A 10600-nucleotide genomic window follows, 5' to 3' on the forward strand; every position below is an offset into this window, starting at 1 on the left:
AAGAGCAATCTGCTTCTGTCTTTTATCATGGTTTATCTGCAAGTGGGGCAGGTATCTTAACTTGATTGCAGCTCTTTCTTCAGTTAAGATCAACTTTAGACCTACTTTTCTTACTTCATGTATACCAGTAGAAATGGCCTTAAAATTAACTTAGGACTTAAAATACTTTTAAAAGCGTAAGTCTGAATTTCTGCTTGGTTTGGGATGTTTTATATCAGCTGTCAAGCCATCAGTGAGTAATGTGACCACAAGCAGGTTTTTCCAAGCAGTTCTTACTCTTTGTTTTCATTTTGTAGCTCAGGGTAGAATATTTCTAAATTATGATTCTGCTAGGAATTAGAATAATGAGGCTTTCACATTTCATATTAAACTGCATGCATACATGAAAATTAAGATGTTCAGGGAAGTCAGTTTTTTCAGATGGATCTTGTCACAGGTTCCTATTACCTAAGGTGTGAATTTCATATATACTCAGAGATTATACTCGATATTTTACTGACCCAGGCCTGCCCTCAGAGCTGTCTTGTTTCAAACTATTGAAATCTTGGTCCAAACAATGGATTTTTTCCCTGCACATGAAATGGAAACCTAGCTGAAAAAATCTTGTCTAGAAGCTGTAAAAATGACTTAAAATATTTTTCTTTAAAAATAAATTCTTATTCTCAGTTGAATTGTGCTCTTTTGCCTATGTGTAAAGTCTTTCATTTTGAATGCAGGGTAAATTTTAGGGGGAAAAAAACTACTTAAAGGTAGGCTTCAGTGGTTTTACTGGGGGACTTAGCATAATTTTCAAAGCATTCAATAATAATAATTTATTTTTAAAATTTAAGAAATTTATTTACAATGCAAATAAAGATTTAAGAGCTATACCTAAGGTATCAATTCTTAAAATTTGGTTGTTGTTGTTGTTACCTGTCTTTCTAGTTTAAAGTTCTTGTGATGTGTGCTTGAATAAATTCTCTTGTGTATCATATTTGTTGCTGACATTTCCTATTTATCAGTTTACTACTTACAGCTGGTTTTAAATTACATTTAAGTAGTAGAAATCTCAGAAAAGGAAATTACTTATTTGCAAATTACTGTTTGACCTTCCTGAATTCAGAAGTCTGGTGAGTTTTAAACCACCCAGGGACTGTCTCATCATATTTCTGAGATGATCTCTCTCCACAACATAACTGCATTTATAATGTAAAAAAACTGTTATGGATTAAAGATTTGAGCTTAAGTGGCAGGACTTCCACAGCTGCATTCATCCCAGCACTGAGATGGAGGCATTGTGCTTCCTCAGAACAGCCTGAACCAGCAGCACACGCGGCTCTGAACCCCCAGCCTCCTTCCAAACCTTTCTTAATTATGATTAGCTGGAAAAAAATAGCAAAAGCTTTTCTTCTGTTATAGTATGTTTGTAAGTCAAATACAACAGTGCTCATCTGCACAACAGGTGCTTAGGGGTTTTATTTATTTGCCTGCTGCTAACTTCTAGTCATAACTAGAAATTAGTTTTCTTTCAGGGAACTGATGATCAGGGGGAGGCTTGTTTTGGGGTGGTGCCTAGAACATAAGAATTCTTTATGTTCATCATCACAGTAATGATGCTGCCTTTCAACTGTTGGAATCTTAGCTGCTTTTTTTACCAAGATCTTTTAAGACAGTATGCTATGAACAATTTGAGATCATAGGATTATTTTTTTCTCTTTCACAGGTTATGTACTATCATCACTAGTAAATTACACCCTAAACTTTTATGACTTCTTCATGACAGCTTACATTAATATTCTATTTCCTTGTTCTTCTGTGGACTGCTAAAGAGTCTGAAATACCACAAAACATGGCGATTCCTGTCAAAAAGATCACTGTTCTACAAAACCTTCTCAGGCTGCTTTAAACAGTTGGGGAAGGAATGTTGTTGCTATTTAGACTTGTCAACATATATTCAAGTCCAGCTTGTATTTTGGGGAGCCATTAGAATGGAGCTCTGTATTTCCATGGCTGTGCAAGCCTGATTGATTTATTTTTAAAAAGAGTTTTGGTTCCTGAATTCTTCAATGAAATTGCAATATAAACCTTTTATGTTGCCCGTGATCTGTTGTGTGTAGATTTCTGAGGCTGACTGGTTTTGGGGAGCAAGTTGTGCTATTTCTCTACCTGCACTCTCAAACTGTTGCCATCCATTCCACTTGCCAAATGTTTACCTGAAAATGTAACCACCTGCTGTTCAGTGCTACTGTTATGCTGTGGTCTTTGAAGATGAAGTACCAATGATCAGTGCTGCTCTACAATTTTGTCTCTGTGCAAGTTAAAGCTTGAACAGTGTGTTGGTATCTCAATATAGAGATTCAGAAAAAAGCTAGTGATGCTCTTTCACTGACTGGCCAAGAATGCTCTCAAATTCCTACTTGCCTCTTCTTGCTGTCTTTCACATATATTTTGTATGTGTTTCACTCATATTTCCTTTTTTTTTTTTTTTATTCTCAAACCAAGAAAACAACTCTGAGTTAGTCTGAAGAGCAAAATAAACTTTCCACCATAATTTCAGTCTGGGATTATGGCTGGTTCTGACTTCTCACCCTGTTTTTTTTGTCTTCATTCAGTTCACCTCCTGTCTTGGCATTCTGTGCTGTTTTGTTTGTCTTAGCACTCAGCCCTTATATCTGACTTTTAAGACTCCCTGAATATTGCTTATCTCCGCATCTTGCTTTGATTGATTTCCAGGGCATTTTTTTCTCTCTCTGATTCCCAAATGAGATTCCATCCTCTCATGTGAAATATGTTATTTCATATTACAATGAGTGTCCAGTTGGTAAATGGAAATGAGACATTAAAATTTTCTTTGTAGATTTCTTTGCTGCTGGGTTTTGGCATTGTGGAAAAAATGAGTTTAAATTTTAGACGCAATCAGTCAGACTGTGCATGCTTGGTTACTGTCTTTTCAATATATATTACATTACCAAATCAGTCTCTGCTGGAAGTCATACTGAGGCTACTCTAGTCATTGTAGATTTTAATCTAGTGTATTCCACTGGTTCCTTTTTTGAGAAATTGTTTGAGCAGGATTTGTACAGAGAACATTTTTTTTTAAGTTCTGCTGAAGTTTTACTGTTTCTACTCAGTGTTTTTGAAACCTTCCTGTAAAAGCCCCGAGTCAGTGCTGTATGTCACAGATGCTCTTATGCTTTCCAAGCTGCCAGTCTGCAATCTCTGCTGGCAGTGTTTAACAAGTGCACTTTGCAGAATTTCTGTCAGACAGGAGGGTAAGAGCCAGTTTGACCTTGCTCCCAAATAGTGGGGAAGGAGATGTTTTTATCTGTAGGTATTGCAAAAGACTTAGAGAAACACAGCCCTGCAGTGATGCTTTCATAGCTGTTTTATAGCACACGAGCACACAGCATTGATGGCAGTCTCTGATGGGAAATGCTGAGGACTGACCTAACAGATAAGAGATATTTTTACCCATTCCTACTTTTTCTTTTTCCTACTTTTTTTCAACATGTTGTGACAGATTAACTCAGCAAATATATGGAGTTGAGCTAGCCAGATATTTTTTATCATTTTCATACAACAACAACAGGTGTAAAATATCCTGTTTTTCCAGAAGAATGTGGCTCCAAAGTGCAGAGAAAATAAGCAGTTGAAAGAATATTATCTTCCTTTTGTACTTGGCAGCCTAAAATTTTCTGGTGTTGCTCTCCCATCCTGCCATTAAAAATCAGTATTTATAACAGTATAATGATGGTTTGGGTAAAACTAAAGAAAGACATTAGAATTAAAAAAAAAAAAAAGTTGTATTGAGACAGTTTTAACAGGAAGTGTGGAAAAGAACAAGTTTTTCTTTAGCACTTAGGAGCATGGGGAAGCCTCTCACTGCTTACTTTAGTAGAAGGTTGAATTCAAACCTTTCTATTTATTCCTTTTTATTTAATGATAGGAGGAAATTTTTGTGGGGAGAGATGATCCCTTCAGGCCCCAGCAGGCCTGGAAACTTAACTACACACAGGGTTCTCTGCTTAGCCAAGGAGACCAGAGGGCACCTGAGAGTCCATCGATGTTACTCTGATCTGCTGAGATGAGTTAGAGTAACACAGGCGTGATTTGTTAGAACAACACAGGCAATCCATTCTTTCTGCAGCACTGTTCAAAGATGGTAAATTCAGTAATGGTGGTGGGGGAGCTGGGAGTTCCAGCACACACAAAACCATCCTGAAGCCCTCACTGACTGCTCCAGCCCCGTTGGTTTGGTGTGCAGCAGCTTCCAAAGGCAGCCTGGAGCAGGGGAGGCCATTCCCAGGAGCCAGCAGTGTGTCCTGGTCCTGTCACCGTGCACAGTGTGCTGTGCCATGGCCTCAGTGCCACCCCTGGGCTTCACATGGCTCTGGGGAAGGTCCAGCCTCTGAGACTGAGCAGGCCCCTTGCACTGAGCCATGGCAGAGCACCTGCTGAGGGGCTGCTGAATTTGCCTCCCCAAAGCATTTTTTCAGATTGCTCTTGTTCCAGATCAAAAAGTATAGTCACATTTCCATGTGCCTTTTTTTTTTCTGTTTACTTTCTAAGAAGAGACAAGAATTATATGGATCAGGTATTATACATGGTGAAATATAAAATCTTTTCAATTAAGCAGTAAATATGTTACCAGCACTTCAAGACTATTTAGAGAAAAGGACTAGGAAAGGGTAGTATAATTTAAGATGAAGAAAAATGGCGAGTTTTCAAGACATCTCACTAATTTGTTGTACAAATTGTGAAAAAATGAAGCTGGTTTTCACCTTTTTCACTGGGATTTCAGCACTGTTGTCCTGTCTTCAAATTCCACAGTGAAAACAGAGCTATTGGATATGCCATGGCTGGAGTTTATGATGTTCCATGTCACAGAAACACCTGTAGCTGACTTCCACAAATCACATGCACGGAAACTGATTAACTGAGTCAGTCCCAGGTGAATAAAACCAAAATAGATGATAATTGCAGGCATGGTAAACACATGGCATACTAATTGGGAATTTGAACCTTTTTAGAGACCATTCTGTAAGGTCAGTATATGCCTGTTGTTTAGGGAACTAAAGGAAACTCCGTTTTCTTGCTGGTGTGAGTGTTGGTAGTGCAGAGCTCCAGGGGCTGTAAAGTGGGGATACTCTTCCAGGCTCTCCTGAAATAGGCTCCATGGCTTCTGGGACCATCAGGCTGTGTGCAACATCTTACTAGGAATGCTTTATGCACTGTGGAGCTTGTGCAAGTAGAGGGGAATAAAATGTAGAGTAGAATCTATTGATGGATTTGGCTGGAAAAATTCAACTGCTTCTGTTTGACTTTATCCCTTTAATTACATTCTCTGATTTAAAAAATTTAAATACACCATTTTTTACCTTGTTACATCAACAGCTGGAAAAGAAATCACTACAGGTAAAGGAATGAAAAGCAAGATGAAAGACTAGGTTCTTCTTGGTTAACAAATATATTAAAGCAGATCTCTAACCATAATATTTTCCACTTAATTTTTATTAAGGTAAAATTTTCTAAAATACTTTCACTTTTTGTGTTGATGTTACCCACACTGAGGAACTGGGGGGAAAAAATTAACATTTTTCTATTCCTGTTTTTATGCATTTATTTAAAAAGCAAAGTTTGGAGTTTCCTAAAGTTCTTCTCTGAGAGGTAAATAGATCACCACATGGCAATTATCAACACATACTCCCGTTCTAGTTTTGCAGCTTCAGTCCAGCCCATTGCACTTTGTACAGAAACCTGTACAAACCTAAAATATGAAGAGAAGGACAGTTTCTGACAGAGCAGAGTCCTTGGAAAGGGCTGTTTGGTGCTATAATAGCACTCAGCATTTTCATTTGTAGTCCAAGCAGATGAGAAGGAACGATGGCCACAGTTGCACCAAATCTAGGATTCACTGTTACCACCAGCAGTGTAGTTTGGAAAATGGCCCTTGGCAGCTTGGTGCAATTCCCAGTTGATCTGCTGAAGGAATGTGCCAGGTCAAACCAACAAAAAACCTTTGGCTTTTTCTGTCTGGCACTTGCCCAGCATTCAACACAGTTTATCTGTCTACTGCTTTAAAGACAGTAGAAATGCTGGGGTTTAAAGTACTTTGCGGGTATATACCTGCACCACCAAAAAAAACCAAAACCCAAACCACCCCAACTCTTAAAAAAAAACAAACCAAACATTCCTGCCCTACCCTTCATTTAACTGTTGGGAAGTTGTGTTTTGCTACATGGCCCTGCCTGAAAAGCACAAAATCAGTAGGGGTAAAGAAAGCTGCTAACTGAAGCCTTAACACCATCTTCCACATGCACTTAATCCCGTGTCATAAGAAAAGCCTTTGACTTCCTGAGGGCAAAGATCCAAGTCTGAAGAGGTTGTAAACTCAAGAAAGTAACCTTGCTGGCTGAAGTCCTGTCCATCATCTGCACCTGCACTCCTTTTCCTGCAGGAAGGAAGAGATCAGAGCAACCAGAGGAAAAGGGCGCAAGGCAAAACAAGACAAAAGATAGAGGCTGAATAATGACACAAGGACATGCAGAGCATGGGGGCAGTGCACCAGTTTGGAGGGTTGGGAACGAGTGTTAGGAAATGTGAAATTTCTGTTTCACTGCCATGTCAGCAAGGCACACAGCCTTGAGGGGTGCAGATATTAAAATGTGAAAGAATTAAAACTGTTTCTGATACCTGTGACAAACAACAGTGAATTCTCATTCTAGCTGATGCCTAAGGTCTTTCCCTTTTGCTGTGACATAGGAAATGTTTTAATCAAAGTCAGTCATCGGTATTTCAGTAACACAAGCCAGTGTTTTAGGCCGTAGTCCTACACTGACTGACTGGCCTCAGCTACTCTGTGCATGTGAGCACTACACTGCAGCACATTCCATCCTTCAGAATGAGTTCTGTAATGAACCTCTTTTCCTGAAATGCAAGTAACAGCTGTTTCTGCTGCTTAAATACCCCTTGGATAGGAAACTATCCAAGATAGGTTCAGATAGGTTTTAGCATGGTGATTACCTCCTACCCTTAATTACGGTACTTAGAACATTATTTTTAGTACCTTGGAAATATTTTCAACTTTGTCATTCTAGAAGTTCTCAAAAACTTTGAAAAGGATGCTGAGAAACACTGTATCACACATGGGGGACAAATCACTGCAGGAGGTAGACTAAAATAAAAGGGAGGAAGAGGTTTGACATGAGGATTGAAATTGTTTTCTGAGTGTGTTTTATATCTTAAATCACTTCTGAGTGCTTTTTATATTAAGGAAGATATTTTTGATGATGAGGATGGTGAAACACTGAAACAGGTTGTCCAAACAGATGTTGGCTGTCTATCCCTGGAAACATTCAGGATCAGGCTGGATGGGGCTCTGAGCAACCTGATCTAGTTGAAGATGTCCCTGTCATTGCAGGGGGGTTGGAGTAGATGACCTTTAAAGGTGTCTTCCAACCCAAACTGTTTGATAATTCAATCCACACATCTGTCCTAGTCTGCTTAGTGACCCCCACAAAGGACTGGCTTTCTTTCCCTTCCTGTGTTACTTCTTCCCCTAAATTTAAAACAAAATGCCATCTATATGTGAGTCCTTCCATGGCTGCAGTAAATTAGCAGCCAGCAATAAAAACAAGCCCCAAACTCTTGCCCAGTTCCTGCTCTGTGCCTTTACAGCAGTCAGCTGGAGATGACTGAAGCAAGAGCAGCTGTTCCTGCACCTCCTGCAAAGGAGCAGCACGAGCAGGAGACTGCCCTGGCACTGACACTGCCAATGGACAGGGCTCAGGCATCCCCACACAGCCCAGCCCAATCTGCTGCACAGCACAGCACAGTCAGGTTCTAATCTCGGTGTTTCTGGAACATCTTGCACTAAAACAACAAAAATCCAGCAGAATACAGGATCTGCCAGCACCTCATCTTGCCTCTTATCAGCTTGTTTGCAGGGCAAGAGGAAAGTGTACTAAAATTTTTCTCATTTTTTTTCCCTCTCCTACCCCCACTTCTTTTCTCACAGCACGCTACAAGTGAAAGTCTCGGAGCCGCAGAATTCAATAGACATGAACACAGAAAATGAACATTTGAAGTCCATAAAGATGTGCCTTAATCAGCCCACTGAGTGGAATCTGAGTTTTTCAGCAGCATCTCTCGCCAGCTGTAAAGTTTTTAACCAAAATCTCAAAACTGATGAGAACAAATAGATTGCAGCTGTTCTTGCACTATTATTTTGTACATTGTTCCTGATTTTTCTTTTCTGCTAAATAATAAGCATTTATTACATTGATCTTGAAATGATCTTGTGTGATTTGGCTTTATATACTATTAGCATTATTCAGTTTGATGTACTTTTCTTTTCTAAATATGAAGTTTTACATCTGACCATCATGAAATTCTTGCAGTTCAAATTTATATCAGAATCGGATGTTCCCCTTTAACAGTATTGTGATTTTTCTATGTTCTTTAAATTTAACTATGGTTTCCCAATTTTATTTTTGTGCACGAAAGTTAATATATTATGTAATTTGTGGCATAGGTCACCATGTGAAGGTTTATGGTAATAATTCAAACAAATCTGTAACAGGTGGAGACCGACTACCTCGAAGCAAAGCAGTACAAAGGTAAATGACCTGAGGAGATCTCCTTCACCAACGGATGAAATGTATGGAAGCACCAGTTTGTTTCTGCAGTATGCTTTCATCTTCACTTACCTTGAGAACTTCTGTGTGACAGTGTTCAATGACCCTAATGTCTAAAAGAAAGACCAAGCCTGCTGGAGAATCTCGTGAAAGATTGTCATTCAACAAATCTGTAACTGCACTTTTTGAGGTTTCTGCTAAATGGTCTTTCTTCCCCATTTGTTTTTATGAATTTATGCCTGCCACCAATTAAAATGGATGTAAATGCTCTTCCTATTTCATTTTTTCCTTGTACTTTGGAAATTCAATGTAAAATCGAAATTTTATCTCTACTCAAAGAAGTAGTAAATGGTTGTAGCTGACTACATTGTAGACATTCCATGCTTAAATGATCTTAGCAAGGTTCATGTACTTTGTTCATCAAAACTTTATTATTGATACAGCTATAAAAAAAGTGTTAGAATAAAACCATATAATATACTTCTCTTTTCTGGAGTCATACATTCAGTAGCTAGAGTAGAGGTTTCTTAGTTCATGATGAGTTGTCTGTCCTTTACTTGACAAGAACTAATTTTCCAGAAGGAAATTTCCTTGGAAGACACTGTATTTTATAAAACAAAGGTTTTAAGGATTCACCTTACAAAAATGAAGCTGCATTTCCTCTTTACAGGGGTTTGTTGGTTTGCAGGTGCAATCCAATAACTTAAATAAAGAGATTGTTATGAATTCTGGTGGCACAAGACCCAAGAGGGTATTGAGTCACTGAAGCATTGGACATGATTAAAAGAATGTGATTAAAAAAAATAAACATTCATCATGTTTCGAGCTGTTCAGAAGGTCTTTATGTATCTCAACTGTTATATACACATGGACTCTGTGGGGCAACAAAGCCAAAGGAGAATTCAACTTTGCAGGGGGGAGGAACTGAAATTGACTTCAGTGGAGCCCCCCAAAGCACCAGGGTCAGTCAGGAGGCAGGCAGGACACAGGAGTCTTACAGGCACTGGAGCAGCTGGACCTGTGTTCGTGTGCCCGGGTGAGGAGACGGCACACGGATGTTCTGATTCCAAGGACCCAGTCAATACCAGCTGGTGTGATCATATCTCCCTCAGCTCCAAGCAGAAGCCTGTTTTTTGTTAACAAATCATTATTATTAATTATTATTATTCCTTTGAGTTTTCGGGCATAACCCAAGCACACCAGCCCCTGCTGTCCTTCAGCCTGGAGAGCAACTGGCCACAGGCCTGTTCTCAAGAGAAGCTGCTTTAGTGCATAGACTGAAGAGACTGAATATACAAGCAAACAAGAATCACAACATTGGATTAAAGAAACAAAAACTAGTGTGAGAATAACATGGGATCTAAGTTTGATGAGTGACCACTGCTATTTTACTGTTATTTAATAGGCAGTCAAGTCTAGGTCTAGTTCATGTTTGACACTGCACACACTGCTGTGTTTAGCCAGCAAAAAGAGGAAGGACACACAGTAGTTGGTCCAGAGCAATAAAGAGGCTGTTTTTAAATAAAATATTTTAGGAATAAAATTTTACTCCTTAGTTACGAAGCTGGGAAGTTAGGTACTTTTAAGACCTAGAATTAAAGTAAAAAACAGCATTATTTTAGCTAGAAGGAGTAATGCATACCAAGAAAAGAGGTTTTTCATTGGAAGGATGACAATTCCAAGCTTGGCTCCTTGTCACCTTTGGATGTATTCTTGCTACCATGTGCCTTTCTCAGGAAGTCAGCTGTATACACTGAAACTTTGATCATCACTGATAGTGAACTTTGAGACAGCACACATCTGATTGTCCCACCCTGCAATGATGCAGCCACCCCTCCTAAAAGGTAATTTTCAAGAACACATCAAATTTTGTATTACACAGAAAACCCTTCCCTTTACAGGGAATTGGGCAGGCAATGTACCCAGAGGGGCTGGAAATGCAGTGCCAGTTACTGCTCAAGTTTCTGGCTTGAAAGGATCACAGG

At 39.1% G+C, this 10600-nt stretch overlaps 1 protein-coding gene across 5 annotated transcripts in view; it reads left to right on the forward strand.

Moving 5' to 3' along the window:
- The window catches only part of LCORL (ligand dependent nuclear receptor corepressor like), a 79324-nt gene extending 70229 nt beyond the window's left edge, over positions 1-9095 (forward strand). Inside the window, exons 7-8 of one of the 5 annotated variants that reach the window (XM_036381589.2) lie at positions 7997-8136; positions 8561-8712. In XM_036381589.2, coding sequence (XP_036237482.1) covers positions 7997-8136; positions 8561-8601 — 181 coding nt within the window. In that variant the 3' untranslated portion in view covers positions 8602-8712. Of the gene's footprint in view, positions 1-7996 lie in introns of all 5 variants that reach the window. The other 4 variants (XM_036381590.2, XM_036381584.2, XM_036381588.2 and 1 more) reach the window with 4 other exon arrangements.
- The last annotated feature ends 1505 nt before the right edge of the window (positions 9096-10600 follow it).

Source organism: Molothrus ater, chromosome 4 (genome assembly GCF_012460135.2).
Source record: "Molothrus ater isolate BHLD 08-10-18 breed brown headed cowbird chromosome 4, BPBGC_Mater_1.1, whole genome shotgun sequence".
In the NCBI taxonomy this organism is placed as follows: Eukaryota; Metazoa; Chordata; class Aves; order Passeriformes; family Icteridae; genus Molothrus; species Molothrus ater.